This window comes from Agelaius phoeniceus, chromosome 7 (assembly GCF_051311805.1).
Source record: "Agelaius phoeniceus isolate bAgePho1 chromosome 7, bAgePho1.hap1, whole genome shotgun sequence".
NCBI lineage: Eukaryota > Metazoa > Chordata > Aves > Passeriformes > Icteridae > Agelaius > Agelaius phoeniceus.
In genome coordinates, this window is record NC_135271.1 from 35451804 (window position 1) to 35469053 (window position 17250).

Genomic DNA, 17250 nt, shown 5'->3' on the forward strand with positions numbered 1-17250 from the left:
GAGAGACCAGACCGGGACCAATCTGTGCTGGCTGGGGTTTTATTATTTATTAATCGGAATTTTTAAAAAAAAACAAACAACCAAACAGAAGCATTTTCACACCCTGGCAAGGTCAGGGTGAAAAGGAGGGAAAAGGCAATGGTTATAAAACAGGAACCCGAGGGCAAGGAAGAGGCTGTGCTCTGCCCTTGTTATGCAAGGCTGCGAGAGGAGGAGGGAAGGGAAATGATGGGATTTAAGACACTGTTGGCACGACACTGCAGATGATCAGCAAAATGGGCTACTCGAAGAGGGGGGAGAAATTAAGTAGCTGCCCAGGCTTGCTGCAGCCAAGAGCAGGCTTTGCTGCCGCAGAGCCTGGGAGCTCCTCCACTGCTTCCGAGAGCTTGCTGTGGCTGCATTAGCCCCTCGGCACAGGGGCGGCAGGTAAGTGGCTGCTGGTCCAGGTTAATTGCAGTGGGGCCGTGGCAGATGCCAAGGCAGGTTTCAAAGCTGAAATGGATGCACCTGGCTGGCAGAGGGAGCAGGAGGAGGGGGGAAGGGAGGGAACAGGACTGAGAGGCGCCTGCGGGCAGCAGCGGGAGCAGAAGGCAGCATACCTGGAGCCTGCAGGCAGCAGGAGATCAGTCGGTGGCCTGACCACCACAAGGCAGGTGCCCTCACACTGAGCTCCATGTGATAAGCCAGCCAGCAGCCTTCCCAGGTCTAGATGAGAGGCCAGCACACATCAGCCTCTGGCCGCTGGTCAGCTGTGGGAGTGAACTATTTACAGCACAGGAGGCACAATCCTGCTGTCTTCTCCTTCCCCAGAGCTCTGTGAAGCAACCTTATGACACATGGGTTCATTGCAAGTAATCCATCCCTCCTCTTGGGGCAAGCACCGCAGTGGCCTGGCTGCAGCCACTCCCCCCACGCCAAATGAAAGAAGAGAGAAGCTCACTGTGCCAGACAGATGCAGAGCCAGGAGCAAGGATGTGCTGGCAGGGAAAAAAGCTGTCCCTGGACTACCTGCAGCTGAGTAGCAGTATAAGGAGGGGATAAAACAACTGGATCAGCTTTTATTCAGTTCACTCATCTAAACAGACATGTAAACAAGAACTGACAAGGAACTGGAGGGACGTGGTGCACATACCCGCTGTTGTGCACCACTTGGGCAGAGGCTGAGTTTGCTGGAAGAGTGGACATCTGCACTGCCCCCCTGCCTGGAGGTGGGGGAAGAGATGCCACCCAAGCCTCCCGGAGAGACTGGGATCTACACAGATTGTTTTTATTGATTTTTTTGAAGCTGTAGTATCAGCATTTGCTGGTGTTGGGATCCCCGGAGGCTTGCTGCACTGCTACAGAGCAGCCCTTTGGCTGGGTGGGATGGTCCGACAGGCCAGCAGCCAGCTGGCGTGCCCAGTTTGTTGCAGAAGAGGTCACCTGTTCCTGGTTCTTTGTAAACCTGAGCTGTTTCTTCCCCAGTGCCCCACCTCCCCCAGCAGTCATTGCGGAGGAAGAGGAATGCCCCGTGGGTCAGTGACTTGACCCTCCTGCAGGTTCTTGACGAGCTGAGCCAGCCAGCGCTTTGTGGTGGTGTCATCCTTCAGGACCTGGGCGAAGGTGGTGTCCTTCAGCTGGTCAGGAAGGCACTGCCTGAGAGCTTCACGTGCCCTACATCAAGAGACAAGAAACGGGGCCCAACAAATAAACTCACAGGGGCAAGAGGGGAGCAAACCCCACTGGGGACACAGCATTCCTTTGCCTGGAGGTCTCCCTGCTAGAGCCAGCCAAGGAAAGCACTGAGCAGCAGCACTGCAGCATGTGGCACTCAGCCAGCACAGCTCCCACCCCTGACACTAAATCCCGCCAAGCAGCCCCTGCACCCCCACAGCCAGCAGCAAAGTGATGCGATGCTAGGAGAGACTGAGGCAACAAATACACTACCAGAAGCTTTGGGCAGAGCTACTGGTCAGCAGGAGATCAGATTGTATTCTCCCAACTGAATTTCATCTACTACTACTCTTCTTGATGCGGAAGAGGCAGAGCAAAGTGTACCTTCCACCTCAGGCCCTCCTTTGTATCTTGTTCAAGCTACATATGAGCTCAGGCACTAGTAACCTGCACAGCTGGAATTTACACAATCCCCCAACAGTCACTGTTTCTCCCATGCACCATAAAAGCTCCTGTGACTAGCAAGGAAAAAAAAATCAAAGCAAAAACCCCACCCATCTTCCATACTGTACTAAAGCTGACAGACCAGGAACCTTGATTCCCCCCAGGTGGGCACTGTGGAGAACTGAAGAGCTGTGCTTCCAAGGGCACAGGAGAAGCCCTTGCCCAAACTCCTAAAATGTTTACCTGGGGTTATCAGAAAGGCGAAGGTAGCAGCGGACAACGTGTTTCAGCAGCCGTGCCGATGGCTCCTTGGAGAGCTGCAGGACCATTTTACCCTGTTTGACAGAGGCCAGTGCCACCAGTTAAAGTCTTTAAAAGAACAGCTTCACAATCGACAGAGACTGGGAGAGATCATTAGATCACTTACTCTGGCTTCCTGTGCAGCACAGGCCATTACCTTTTATCTAGATACCCCTGCAGGGAGCCTGGTGTTGCTTGCCAAGATGCCTTTGAGAATAGCAGCTTGCCATGACTTGGAAAGGGTTCTACCAGCAGCTCGAGGAAAGCTCACCTCATTTCTGTTTAATTTTTACCTTCTAGGACTACTTAGCAACTCTTTGTGAGATTAAAGAGACCCTGGGGTTTCCCCCTCATTGAAGACAGACACATTCCAAACAGTTTGATAAGCTCAGGTTGAGTGACACCATGAGGTCTGGTCCCAAGCTCTGCAACACCCTCTGTTCTCATACACATTCCCTTCATTTCAACATCCTTTTAAGACAACAGCAATACCCTGGAAAGCCAGGCCATAGGACTGGGCTCACCCACACTTGTAGTAAGATCCTTATCTGGTCTTAGCCTGCATCCAAGCAGTGTATTTTTTCTTTCTGCTACATCCCTCATGAAGCCATTCCAGGGAAGCAAGGCATAGACAGATCTTCCCAGTCCAGTCTCTGTTACTCACACTAAGTAGGACTTTGCACATGGCTGCACCTTTGAACATGCCCAGCTGAGCAAACAGTGTGGATGCCTTCACACACCCGCTCTGAAGAATTTAACAGACTGCAGGCTTGTATTTAGGAGTCAATCACATCTGTCCAACAAGTTGTTTTTTTTTTCCTGTAAACTACATTTTCCCCATTAGCCAAATTCACCTGCATTTGGATATCCTGGCTGTCAGCAACTAGCAGGTCCCCCTCATCTGCCCTTTTGCAAGCTTCCTGTTCTTAGCAATTCCCCAGGATTACCAATTATTTCGTCAAAATAAATAACCACAAGCTCCTCAGAGAGCTCCTGGATGGAAAGTAGTAACTTGCTCTTTTAAAAGCATATAATACTTGTGTGACATCTTACTCTGTTATCAGCAGACATGGAAGTAAATCATCACCCTCATTAGACAGGAGTACACTATCCTGATTTTTTGAAATAGACAATGAAAAAGTCTGTTACATTTTCATCTTTCTCTCTTGCACTATGGAATATTGATCTTGCCCAGGGCTTCACCTAATGGTGGGACTATACAGGCTAACACAGGCTTTACACACCCATGTCCTTCTGTGTTCAAGGAAGAATTCATGTCTGAAACCCCTTGGCCAAAGACAATGTGGGTGCAAAAAGCTTCTAGGGGTTCAGGGGGTGGATGGGACAAACACTGGGGGTTACTACATAGAAACCCCACAAGTGGCCCCAGAAATCCAAAGCTTGAAGTAGCTGGTAGCTATGAAGTCATGAAGACAAGTATGATATATACTTGCCCTGCTCTTTCAACACGTTGTGAGAGACAGGGATGGGACACAGATCCATGATCCGAACTGTGTGATCATTCTTACATAAAAAATGAATTCATGTCCTACCTACAAATGGAAACACCTACAACTCTGGAAAATCTTTTTCATCTGAAGAGGTTTACCTGGTTTTGTCTTGGGGACTTAGTATATCACAACTAATATGTGTTCTCTTGACATGCAAACCAGAAGTATACCAAGGAAACATGGAAGCAGAGCTACAGTGCCACAAGCAATTAGCCCAAGAAAGATTTGCCTCCCTCATCCTGTGTTCCAGCCAGACAGCAGTAAAGTAGTTGCTGAAGAGGCTGGCTGCTGTAGCATAATTTTTTCTTTTTTAAATATAAACACTTTAAAAACAAATAATCTTACCAGTATCATGGCAACGTGGGAAAACCGCTCATAAGTCTGACAGATATATGCCAGCCCTGTGTCATCCAGGAGGATTTTCTGAAGAATAAACGTAGCAACCTAGAATGGGGAGAAAGCAGGAAACAAAGCTTATAAACAACTTATCTACCCTGAAAAGAGACAGCCTTTGTGTGGTACTCTTTTCAAGTCAGCCCCAGAATTGAAAAGTCTTCCAGCAGGCAGCAAACGCTTTACTCAGTGAAAGTTAGAAGCCAAAATGAAATGCAGGACAGTACACAATGCCTGGCATCTCTGACTAAAGAAAAGAGATAGACACAAAGCAGAGTGTACAAGATGACTGGATTCAGGTTGCATAAGATGCCAACTACTCCCAGACCACTCAGGCAGCCTCAGGTCTTGGTATGTTTGGTTTTTGAGGAGGTAAAAACTCCACCCAGACTTGTCCCAGCATTTCCAAGAGCAGAGAAGCCAGCTCTGCAGGGCACTGGCTGCCTGGTCAGTAGGAGATGAACAATGAAGTGTCTTTATTAAAACAAAAGAAAGGTACCGTTTTGGAGAGCTCACTGCCAGACTCCATAATACGTAAGCACAGGGGGATAATTTCTGTTGTCAATAAGAAATTTATCACTTCTTGCTCGTCCGTTTTCACCAAGGCCCCTCGAAGTAAAAACAAAATCCAAAATCAGTAAATGATGAACTGTTTCAAAAAATCACAGCTTTCAAGGATGGCCTGTGCTCTGCCCTCCCCAGAAACTATTCCGTTTGAATGCCAGGCTGTCATCCTAGACATGTTGCAGCATGTGGCTGGAAAAGAAATCATTCTGGCAGGGTAAAAGTAATCAGTGTAAAAGTAATGTGTTTGGGGGTTGTTTATTTTTCAGAAAGGGGATGCATTCTTGGCTCTCCCTCAGTAGTAAGACAAACACAAAAGGATCATGGCACCCACAGAAACCTCTGGGAGGAAGAAATCCATTTTAAGACTCTTTATGCATTGAGAGAAAAATTATTTGGGCAGAAAGTTAAAAAAAAAAAAAAAAACAGGATAAGAGGAAGACAGGGAAAATACACCCAAGCCAATCAATGACAGAAACCCAGAGTAAGCCCTGCCTGCACCCACACATCCCAGTGCCTAGCTGGGAGGGCTGAGGGTGAAGGCACAAGAAGTGTGCAGGTACTTGTACTCAAAGAAACATATTTTTGGCAATGCATTTAGACTTCGGTGGGTTTTTATTAGTGAAAAGGCAGACAAGTTTGCCTTCACAACGGAAAAGGAGCAGCTCCTTCTCTTACTGCTACAGGACTTGGAAAATCCCACTCACAAGAGACCTCTGACTTTGGCCATGCAGGTCTCTATGCCCACAGCACGAGGTGCTCTAACTCAGGAGGAGATCAGTGCTCCAGTGTCTGTCTGGCTGCTCACCAATGACTCCGAGGCTTGTGAGCCGCAGGTACTCAAACGGACGGGTCTTGCTGACCGTGTGCAGGAAGGGGTACAGGAAGAGAGGAATATGAGCTGCCAGAAAAGCTGATCTGCATGAAACAGAGAACACACAATGTGAACAACAGGGAAACAAATGCCACACAATCTGGCATTACCACACAGAGCCTCAGACTATTCCTGGTGGACCCCATTGCTACTGCTCCTCAAAAGTGGGTAACACTTAATTCTCTCATGGGAAGGGACGAAGCAAATCCTGCACTGGGCACAGCACAAAACCTAACACCTGATCTGTCCATTAACTGCATTCCTGCCTCAGCTGACCAGGAACTGAGAACACCCTGTTGTTTTTATTACCTCCTCCTGCCACTTAGACTCTCTGTTTTGTACATTCACTGCTGCATTTCACCCTGCAGGTTCCCAATGGCAAGGATTGTCAGCCACAGTGCCCGTAAGAAGTACTTCTTGGAAACACAGACTGGCTGAGCTTTAGGCATCACCAGAGTTTAAATGTGCACCAACACCTTTCCCCAAGAGTCCTCACACTGCCATCTGGCAGTAGTGAAAAATAAAAATTGCAGGTAGAATGCTGGAAATTGCTCTGCTAACAGATGGAAGCTCACTTGCACAATCATACAAAATACTTCTTACATTTTCAGTTTTCAAACTTTACATGTAAAGGTGAGTCGTGTAAAACTACCCTATTTCCTTGGATATCATCTCATGGGGGGGTTGCTGTTTAACACTGCTTTGCAGCAGCTCGAAACCAACTTCAGCTATGCTGCTGCTCAGCAGTAACAGAAGCATGAGATTGTGGATCTCTAGGTGGTCTCCTTCTGAGTTCTAGCTACTGATTTTGGCTGAACCAACATCATATTTTTCCCTACTGACATGAACTGGGCAGAGACTGAGAAAACATGAAGTCAGACACTGGCTGAGGACTCCAAAAATGGCTCTGCTATTGCTCCCTTGCCTCACACTTGCCTGGGAAAGACAGTTGTGTTCATTCCACCCTTTCAACAGCTGGTCTAAAAAACTGTAAGCTGAAATTTAAGGAGTTCTTTTTTGACTTCACAGAATATTCTGAGTTGGAAGAAACCCACAAGGATAATGGAGTCCAGCTCTTAAGTGAAGAGTCCATATGGGGATAGAACCCACAACCTTGGCATTATTGACACTGCGCACTAACACAGCTCCTTGCCTAAATAATTGTAAGCTCAAGGATCCTTGCACACAGCACTCAACACAAAGGTACCCTTAGCACTGGCTGACCTCCCAGAAGCTGCCACAACCCAATGTTCCGAGAATTTACAAGATCTCAGGATGATCCAGGGAATGCAATGCATTTAGGACCATAAAGCTGTCATCCTGATAATCCATGCAAACAAGTAAAAGCAGCAGGCAGCTGCCTATCTATCAGCTCTGTTGTCTGTTTCACTTCTCTCACATAAAAAAAAAGAAAGGAGCTAAAGTGCTTCTAAAGTCAAACACACGGGCTGAGGTGTCAATATCAACACCTCAGAAAGCCCACACAACTTGATAACACTTACCTTGTTTCAGGATGTGATGCAACACACTGTAGTAGAGCTAAAGCATTGCAGACTCTGTTGGACTGATGGGCTGTTAAAGTTGGAGGGTTGATTGATGGATAAATATTTACAATTTCCTAAAAATTAACAGAGAGTGGAAAGTTAAAGGAAAAAATATCAGAAAGCTACACCAAAGCACTTGCCTGGCAAGGAAGTGCAGTGACAGCAGATAACAGTCTGCTTTCACCAAGTTACTTTCAAGTTACATGGCAGCCACCATGCTGCCCAGGCAAGGGCAGAGCTGGGTCAGAAGCTATTTGACATGGAGTCACAGGAGTGCATTCAAACCTTCATCTGCTCCCCCCACCACACGATCCAACAAAGATCATACTCCCAAGCAATGGCAGTAAGGGATCCCACCATTTCCTCCCCAGATCCACCTGATGGATGCACAAGCCCTGCAACATGTTGATGCTGCAGCCTGACCCACCTGAAGGAGTGCTGCGATGGTGCCAAACGAGTGCCACAGCATTGGGGCGAGGTCAGGCACGGACTCGCGCTTCTTGCTCAGCTCCAGCAGTGCATTCTCCCGTGTCTCAGGGCTGGACAGCTCATTGATCCACTGGTAGATCTTTTCACGGTCAACCTGAGCCAGTGCTGTTGGCACAGGCTGGGAGGAAACAGGAAAGCTTCAGTCCAAACATTTTATCCAGTTCTCACCCAAACCGTTGCCACAATCTGACGGAAAAAGAACCTCCTGACTGAGAGGGCAGGACCTACAGCTCTATTAAGATGTCCTGGACATAGATCCATCCTTTCTTTAGATTAGTGTTAGTATTTCACCTATTTGAAATTCTAAGGCTTTATTTCCTGGCCTGACTTGTTAAGACAGTCTCTCTTAATCCCCTTGTCAAGCAGTACCTTTGTAACTCCGTTCAGCATGAGAGCCAAGCTGCTGCCCATGTGTGCCAGCAGAGCTCCTGGGGAGCAACACACACTTCAGCCAGCTATCATGGGCTCCACCTGCATTTGGCATGCATTTATTTCATGCTTTAAGTGCAAGATTCCACAGATTCAGAGTAAAGCAGAGGTCACCTTTTTCTCTCCACAAACACCCATGACATTGGAAGCTGCCAATGAGATTCACCCAAGGCACATGAGAAAAATATTCATATGAACGGTAGAAAAATTTTCACTACTTCACTATCAGCATGACACTGGCCACAGCCAGTAAGAGCTGCTGTTACCAATGGCTTGTATTGATACCAGCTACATTGTTCACATGCATGGAGCTAAAAGGGAATTTTTCAAGAATGGCTTTGCGCAAGATCTCAGGATGATTTGATTCCTGTACAAAATAAGACCAGAGAAGGGTAGATCTGTATTCCTGGCCTGTATTCCTGATATAGGATTCCAGATCCTGTATTCCTAGATCTGTATTTGGATTACTCAGGGGAAATCCAAATTTTGCTTCTGCCTCTCGAAACATGAGGGAAAGAACAGTATCAAGATCAACAAGTTCTCAATACAAAAAAAAAAAAAAAATTAGGAAGAAGAGGGAAAAGAGGGACTGTATCATAATTTCTGTGGAGAAAAAAGGCACAAGTCTTTCACTGAAACTTTGTCTCCTGCCTCTGCTGGTACAGGCAGCACTTGGTGCAAACAAATGCTCTGCAGGTTTCCTAAGGAGATAGTTTGGTGACTCAGATACAAAATTTTGAAGGAGACAAAAACCATCAATAAGCCTCCTGTGTGAACACTTCCAAAAACCAGGTCAGAACCTTTTCAAACACTGCTGCAGTGGTTATTACTGAAGCCAAGCACGGCCCTGTTGGTACCTGCTGCTCCTGAGCCAGCCCAACCAGCACGCAACCAGCTCTGCATCCCGCTGTGCAGTGATCCCAGCTGGGAACAGGACTGTATTTCTTCATTCTGTTACCCCAACTGAAATTCTTCATGTGCTCCCCACAACAGATGCAAGCAGAGCCTGTACCACACTGACAGCAATGCTGTCACCAAGCTGCTCACCACTGAGACACGCAGAATACAGGAACTGAAAGTGGCTGCAGCGAAACCTGAAGCCACACGGCAGAGGCAGTCCCAGAAGGCATGCAGGAGGGATGGAGAGAGACTTCTCAACCTTTGGCAGACACCAACAGCTTTCTTTCTCTATGTCTGCAAAGGTTTCCCTCCTCTGTTTATCCCCATTTTATTTCCATAGTCACATCCAAAGAGATTATTCCCCAGCTGTGGGATTTCTCTCTCCTCCAGCCAGCTCTGTTGTATTATTTAACTTAAATGTTCATACATAAGCCAATGTAATGTTATCAGTCCCTGTACTCTTGGGCTCAAGTACTTTTTTAGCTGTTCGTATTTCCTCCTGTCCTCTTTTTTCTCACTGTCATGGTTTAGAGATGGTAATCTCCCATTTACTGTTCCCACTGAAACCACTCCAAATCACTTGTCACTCCGTCCTTACCCTCCCAGACCCCCTGCTCCAAGATGGAAAGGGGAATTGGAGGCACAAAAGGCAATGATCACAGGTTGAGATAGCAACAATTTACTGGTAACAGCAATGAGATAAGAAAACTAACTAATATTAGTGACAGAGGGTACAAGAAAAGAAAAGTTACTGCTCACCCCACAGAATCCCCCTACAATACCCAACTGCTTCCTGGGCCACACTGGCCCAAACTCAAATCAAGTCCTTCCTCCCTCTCTGAAAAATGATGTGAGGTGGTACAGAATAATCTCTGGGGCCTAGCTATGCTCCTTCCCATCTAATGCAAAAATTAACTCTGTTCTGGCCAGAACTAGGACAGTCACCTACTCAATTTGTAATTTCTTTTCCCCAAATCTCAAACTAAATTAGTGATCCTGCCAGGTTTCTTGTGCCCCTACAACTGTGGGTGCAATTGCAATGCTTACTTCTACACTGAAGCTCAAAAAGAGAGGGAGAATGAACAGAGCTCATTTGTTTTTATGTGAGATGGTGGGTTGACAAGCAGTGTAGCAATACTGTTGTTATAATTGTGTTATCTAAAGCTTCCATCTATTTTTCTAGACTCACTGGAAGTTTCAGTTCCTGTAAGCTTAAATACATCGACCCCTTAAAAGCACAATCATGTGCCTGTGATCCCTAGAGAACACTAAGTAGATTTTCCACACAATTAAGTTTATGATGTCCAATATCTGCCTTAGCCAGAACAAACTGCTTTTCATAGGTTCTACAGTTGCTCTTTTTGTTTTAGTTTATATAGAAAGACATATTTTTTTCCTAATTCCCTATTTCATTATTGTTTCTTCTTCTCCCTCTAAGACCCAAAATTCTGGGGAACCCTGAGGGCCACAGAAATCCTGCAAGCTCCAGTCCAGAACCCCACCAGGCAGACTTTCCTTTGCACACAGGGAAAGCAACACTTTTCAACAGTATTAGATCAGGAATAATCTTGTTAACACCTTTTCTCCTTCTTGAAGAAAAGACATCTCTAACACTCACACAACAAATTGATTTAGGCAAAAGGCTTTCTCTTCCTAATTGAGCAGTTGCTGCTAGGCACACTGGTAAAAGTCCTGGTCAGCCAAAGCCAGACATTGACTAACTGGATAACATGTGCTTTTTAAACTATTTTGATAGCCCATTGGTTCAGAAACACCAAAAACGAACTTTGAGCTTCCACACCAGGGAATTAGCTGATTCTAGCAGGGCGTTCACTGCCCTACAGCCAATCACAGCTACATTTAGTGGTTTCAGTCTGTCCTCAGCACTGTGATGCCTTCAGGGCAGACACCTAAGTGTTAGCTCTGCCATCAGCATCACTGCATGAAGACCAATGCTCTAGCTCACCACAGTTTTATCACAGCAGTGCTCACAGTACCCAAAGGGATTCCTGAGCCAATTCCTGACCTTACTAAGAGGTGACTTTATTTACCACAGGTGCTGAGCATATCTCCAGAGCCAAACACCCTTCCCTGTCACCTCCAGCCTAAGCTCACTGACTGTGGTAGGAAACATTTCAATACAGAACTACCAGCTAGCATAAACTATGCATAAATTAAATATACACTCAAGTGAGTCCTAAAATAAAGTTGATCTCTATTCTGAATTTTTGTTTAAATTGTCTTTAAAAGAGAGGTAACTAGAACACAGACAGAGGATTAATGGGAGATACACATAATGGGAGTCCTTCATGCATTTCAATAAACACTAAAGAATTACAGCGCTATAAAAATGGAAATGCTGATTAAGAGAGTTTACCTGATCTGGCACACCCTTCCATGCTCTGGAGAACAGTACTTCAAATCAGACGTTTTTGACAGCACTCCAAGAACCAGTTAAAGTCACAAGCATTTAAACAAAGAGGAGAAACTTAAAAGTTCTCTAACTGCTGTTTATCAAAACTTTACTTACTCATTACCTCGGTAGTCCAACCAGACCCTTGATCCAAGTTCACCTGAAACAGCTCTAACTGCTGCTTTTGCAATACACCTCCCACACTCAGCACACACGAGACTCAATCAGCTCTAGGAAGTCTTACACATGCCATGAACGAGCATTTGGAGGAGAGAAAACCAAAACACAAACCCAATCACGTGGCAGATACACAGCAATAACTGCATCCTTCAAATTCAGCTTCCATCTCTGAACGCACCCAGGCCGGGGCACCGTTCCACTCCTGCCAGCCTGAACCCCAGGCACCATATCCAATCCTGGCAGCTTCCTGAGGGGGATGAGGGCAAGCACCAGCCATGGCCGGTCCTGCTATGGGAAGGGAAGCAGAACAGGCAGCACCTGCTGCCTCGAGGGGCTTTTCATTGTCTACTCTTTCCCTCTGCTGTCAAGGCCAGCAGTACAACAGCTCCCAGAGGGCAGAGGAGGTGGCTGGGCCCGCAGGAGGTGTCACAGATAAGTGTTTTAAGGTCACTTAAAGAAGATCCACTCTGAACCTTTTGCCTCAGTGGGAAGGTCTTCCTTATCCCTTCTTATCCTACCCTATCTTTATCCTTTTCTTCCCTGCTCTTCCCCGTCCACACACTCTATGGATAATTATTTGGATTTATTTTGGTTGTAGATTAATTAATTCTAGACTTTTGTTTGCTTTTCCTCTATGTGCTTTTTTAGTAGAGCAAACCTTATCAACAAAATTTATCATGCTTCTGCTTTTGTATTAAAGCTACTTTTGCTGATAGCTTCTCTAGTGGTTCTTTAAGGAACCTTAAAACACTGACTGGCTACAGGAGGCAGGCAGGGGGAAGGAGGGGAAGAGGGAGCAGAGCAGGCAGGGGGTCAGGAAGGGAAGCCCTGTGTGAGGCACCCGAGGCAGAGCCGGCTCGCCCCGCAGGGAAACCTTCCAGGCCCTGGACGGGCCCCGCCGCAGCAGAGCCCGCACCGCCGGCACGGAGCGGCCGGAGTGCGGCAGCTGCCAAACGGACCCCGCCGGTGATGCCGAGGGAATGGAGCTCACCGGGGCTCCGCCACCCCGTGGCCTCAAGTTCCCCCCAAGCGGCCCCAAGCGGCCGCGCTCTCGCTCCCCGCACGGCCCGCGCAACAGCGCCCCATCCCCAGCGCCGTCCCGTCGTGCGCCCCGCGGGGCGCGGAGCCTGGCGCTCACCGCGGCCGTGGCCAGGCTGTGCATGGTCGGAAAGTGGGAGCGGAGCCGCCGCCGCCTCAGGCCGCCACCGTCACCGCCGCCATGGGCTCGGCGCTCGCCGCCGCGACCTCTCACCCGCGCGCGGGGCACGCCGGGACGGGGCCGGGCGGGGCCGCTGCGGCGCCAGCGCCTGCGCGCGGAGCGGGCGCGCGCGGGGCGCGCCGGGAAGGCGCTGCCGCGCTGACGTGAGCGGGCGCGCGTTGCGCGCCGTCTCGCGCTGCTGTGGCCGGTTCCCGCCATCCGCCGCCGCCGCCCCCTTCCCCCGCCCCCCCCGGGCCTGGCCCCGGGCCCCGCGGGACGCGCCGGAACGCGCCGGAACGCAGGTACCGGGGATCGCCGCCACCGGGGATCGCCGCCACCGACTCCTACCCGCTCCTGCCGGCCGCGTGCCCCTCCCGCCGCGCGGCGACCGCCCGCCCTCAGAGCGGCCCGGCCCGGGGCGGGCGGCGCTCCCGTGTTCACCGCGTCCCTGTACGGGTGAGCGGCGGGAGCGGAGCGGAGCGAGGCCAGGCCCGGGAAGAGCCGGGACCACCGCCAGGCCCGGCCGGGAGCGGCGGCGCCGGAGCGCGGGATGCCTGGGGGAACCTCCCCGGCAGCGCCTCCCGGGCTGCGCGCCGGGGCCGCTCCATTCATTCCTTCTGGCTTTTACTGGGAAAACGCCTCGCCCTGCTTCCCGCAACGCTTGGGCTGTGGCTTTCGCCCCCCGGCCCGTGGCTTGCCCGGGCGGAGAGCAGCGGGGGAAGCCGGGGACCCCCGTCCCGGCCCTGCCAGGTGACCGCGGGTCCCGCGCCGTCAGAACGAGCGCGTTTTCTTTCTTTGGAGACTTCCTCCAAAACTTTGTTTCCCATCTCATACTTGCTTTCCTCGGGCACTTTTTTTTTTTTCTCCTTACCTTAAATCCGTCGAAGTTAAGAGATTTTAATGACTTCTGTGTCTGGAATTGTGTTTGCTCACCTTTCAGCAGTAAGGAATCGGTGCCCTGCTGTTCATACTGGGAGAGATTTTATTAATCTAAGTTTTCTTCACTGCTGTCTAGCTCTTCCTTACAGTGTTTAAAAACACTAAAACGCTTCTACCGAACTTCTGCGGAAAGTTCAAGCCACGCTTCCGTCTTCCTTTAGCCATTATTTGGCCTGCCAAGTTATACATTTCTCCTTTTTAACAGGTTTTTAGGGTGGAGCACGCTTACTGTCGTTAGCTCTTTTCTGTGAGAAAAAGCATGGCTCTGTTAAAGGTGCACGGACCTGTCCGGATGCGCAGCATGCAGACTGGGATTACAAAATGGAAAGAAGGGAGCTTTGAAATTGTGGAGAAGGACAACAAAGTGAATCTAGTAGTTCACTACAATGTTGGAGGAATTCCAACGACGTTTCAGGTATGCCAGACATTAAGGCTTTTGTTTTAACAGTGCATGGATTGTGCTCTCTTGTGAACAGCTGTCCTCTTCAAGGCTATTAAGTGTCCCGCAGACTTCCCTCTATCACTGTTTCTTGTTCCTGGTTTCCTGAACACTAATCCCTTTGTATAACTCTCCAGTAAATTATTTACACGTATTGTTAAAGGATCTACCGAGGTTGGCATTGAGATACCACTGAATGGGAAGAACCAAAGAAACACAGAAAAGTTACAGAAGTGTACAGCATTGTGGCTCACATTTTGGGTATTTGGAACCTGTAACCTTTCTCTTACTGGCACATTTATGTTCTCTAGGGGAGAAGATCCTGGCCATTTTATACTAGCTGTTTCCCTAGCTGAAGTGTAATGATGTTAATACACCTGTAGCCTATAGTGAGACTTTGTTGAACATTACTTGTTACAGTTTTAGGTTTTAAATGCAGATGCAGATCACTGTTAAAGATTCTCTTGAAATATTCAGCAAAATCTTTTCTCATGCTATAGTTGTTTTCAGGTCAGTCTTCCTAGATTTTCTGCAAAATGCCCCAAATCAAAAGCAGAGTGCTTTTTTCTATAAGAAATACATACCTGCTTTAGAAATATGTAAATGACACAAGAGCAGTTGGAGGAAGACAAATCCCAGCTTATTTAGCAACTTTGCAACAGGCTAAACTGATCTATATGTTGACTTTTGCTTTTTCATGCCACTGTTGTTTTTTGTCAGTAATGTTCACCAGTCTGTTCTCTGAGCCATTTATTTCTGTGTGTACAGATGCTATGGAGAAAAGTTAATTTCTTTTTGAAAGGTTAGGTTTTTGCTGCCTTAGTGTGCTGAAAAGTCTCAGCAAAGAGTCTGGTAGCTGGTGTTGCCTGGAAATCAAGGCTGTCAGGAAATTGTTAGCTATGGATTGTTCCCACCTGTGTTACTGTAGACTTGGAAAGAGTCTCTGCCTTCTCATGTGTGCTGCTGTGGCTGCAGGTTTGCTTTAACCCACTGTTGGAGCTGAGGAAAGCAGCCTTGTCTTCCCCTGGTGCGTTCCCTGGGTGCCTGTTCTCATACACTCCTTTCTGCCTGGATGAGTGATGTGGTGTGACAGCAGCTCACAGGGAGGTTCCGCAGGGAGGATGAGCCTACAGAACAGCTAACCATGGCCTAAAGGGGCAGGTTTTCTTCCCAGCCTCTCATGGCTGCTGTCTCTGGCACTTGTCAGGTCTCTTTGTGAGCTCAGGGGAGTGTTTTCACAGAAATTTGGGGAAAGGACTGAATGCAGAATCTAGCGGAGAGGGTGGTAAGCCACCATGCAGCTGGGACTGCAGCAGAGGAAGAGAAGGAGGCTTGTGCTGGAGGGTAGTTTGTGTGAGACATCCCCAGGCTGTTGGCATGCCATTTCAGGTGTGACAAATTCCTGATGATCTTGCTTCAGAAGTAGCATTCCCTGTTTTTTTGACAAGCTGCTCTGAGAGGACTGTGAGTGATTTCCCTGCCTGTTTTTAGATTTCTGTAATGGAAGGTTTGGATGGATCCAGCATTATATTTCTTTCTACAGTGACTGGTGTGTCATCAAATTTCTTCTGTCAGATGATGTCTTAGAGATGTTTCAGAGCTTTAACTAAGTTGTCCTAGATAGTATTAAGAAAAATACTTTGTTTCCCCACACCTGCCAAAACTTTGTGACACTGACTGGGTCATAACAGGTGCATGAAGAGTATGGATGGAGTCTTCTGACAGCATTTTGAGTTGAAATGGGTTGTTTTGCTCTGAGATGGTGAAGTAATTGTAATCCCTTTGCAGTGGACTCAGTGTTTTAAGAGAGCATGAAAAATTTGGAGCCTATTATTCTTAGGTATTTGAAAATATTTTTAGTTTGTATTTTTAAAGAATCCCAGCAGCCCACAAAAAAAAAACCCAACCCAAAATACAAGGATTGAACACAAAGTGTTTCAAAAGTGTAATGATCCCATTAAAACAAACCCTTAATTTCTGATCGAGGTGATTTTCCAGCCCCTCTTACAAGCTGCTGTTGTGTCTAGATTGGTTTTCCAAGAAGCTAGAGATCTTAATGGAAAAAAAGAAATCTTGTTGGTGGACATGAAGTGTCTTTTACTATCTCAGTCTTTTTGTGATACGTTCAACCTGCATGAGTAGTAGAACCTTTACCCAACAGCCAGTTTTTGCAGGTGACTTAGCATGAAGCACAAGTAAGATTATTATATTATAAAATAGCAGTGGCATCATTAGGGAGCACAGAGTCTAATTAAAATTATTCTTGTGCTCAACCATAACCCTGAAAGTTTTGGCACTACTTAATTGTTACGATGTTGCATACAGAGTAAGCATGTTTCTTACTGACTTACTCCCTCAGCAGATTTTTTTAAGTTATTTCAAATCTGTCTTCTCTGAGAGCAAATTGTGAAGTGAGACATTTGTGTTTAATACTTGAAACTTTCCCCATCTTAAATTGTATTTTGCACTTGATGTGGAAGTTTTTACTAAATGGGACTTCATAAAGTTGTTTTTCCTTTACATTTACAGATATCACACTCAGTAGAAAAGCAAGTTTCAGAAAGCTTATCCAGGACTCTAGAGACTGTTGAGCAATAGTGATACTGTCCTTGCAGTCCTGTCAGATGCCAAGGTTACAGATTGTATTAATTGTATGAGGTTTAATGTTTCCTTGAAGTGGAGCAAGAAGTATTTTGCTGGGAGTTTCTCTTAGCTTGTCTATTTGAACTATTTTGTTTGAATTTGTAAGTATTTTGACCTTTTAAAGTTGGATTTATGCTTATAGTCACTTTCTTGTTTTCAGTTAAGCCATAACATTAAAACTGTGACCTTACGACCAAATGGCAGAAAACTGTGCTGCCTGATGCTAACACTAAAGGATACCAGCTTTCTGACAATTGATAAGGTACCTTTCAAAGATGCAAATGAAATGCGGATGTATTTGGATGCAGTCCATCAAGACAGGGTTCATACTGGTAAG

General features: G+C 47.2%; 2 protein-coding genes across 3 annotated transcripts in view; one reads left to right on the top strand and one right to left on the bottom strand.

Moving 5' to 3' along the window:
- Nucleotides 1-23: 23 nt before the first annotated feature.
- Nucleotides 24-13003, bottom strand: CNOT9 (CCR4-NOT transcription complex subunit 9). The gene is made up of 8 exons (XM_054636636.2): nucleotides 12833-13003; nucleotides 7711-7890; nucleotides 7242-7357; nucleotides 5674-5783; nucleotides 4801-4910; nucleotides 4254-4352; nucleotides 2341-2432; nucleotides 24-1653 (listed from the first exon to the last, which is right to left on the bottom strand). Exons 1-8 carry the CDS (start codon nucleotides 12854-12856, stop codon nucleotides 1485-1487), a joined length of 900 nt encoding a protein of 299 aa, XP_054492611.1. The 5' UTR covers nucleotides 12857-13003; the 3' UTR covers nucleotides 24-1484.
- Nucleotides 13004-13020: 17 nt separating this feature from the next.
- USP37 (ubiquitin specific peptidase 37) overlaps nucleotides 13021-17250 on the top strand; it is a 34886-nt gene continuing 30656 nt past the window's right edge. For both annotated transcript variants that reach the window (XM_054636593.2, XM_077181568.1), the window contains exons 1-3: nucleotides 13021-13194; nucleotides 14037-14246; nucleotides 17074-17245. In XM_054636593.2, the coding sequence (XP_054492568.1) occupies nucleotides 14091-14246; nucleotides 17074-17245 (328 nt within the window). In that variant the 5' untranslated portion in view covers nucleotides 13021-13194; nucleotides 14037-14090. The remainder of the gene's footprint in view (nucleotides 13195-14036; nucleotides 14247-17073; nucleotides 17246-17250) is intronic.

Bases quoted from the DNA above. Each gene is read 5' to 3' on its own strand.
- CNOT9 (XM_054636636.2), bottom strand. From the start codon at position 12,856: ATGCACAGCCTGGCCACGGCCGCG. The intron at 7,891-12,832 runs GTGAGCGCCAGG...GTTTCCTCCCAG, and splicing joins ACAGCCTGGCCACGGCCGCG to CCTGTGCCAACAGCACTGGC. The intron at 1,654-2,340 runs GTAAACATTTTA...CTCTTGATGTAG, and splicing joins CGCCTTTCTGATAACCCCAG to GGCACGTGAAGCTCTCAGGC.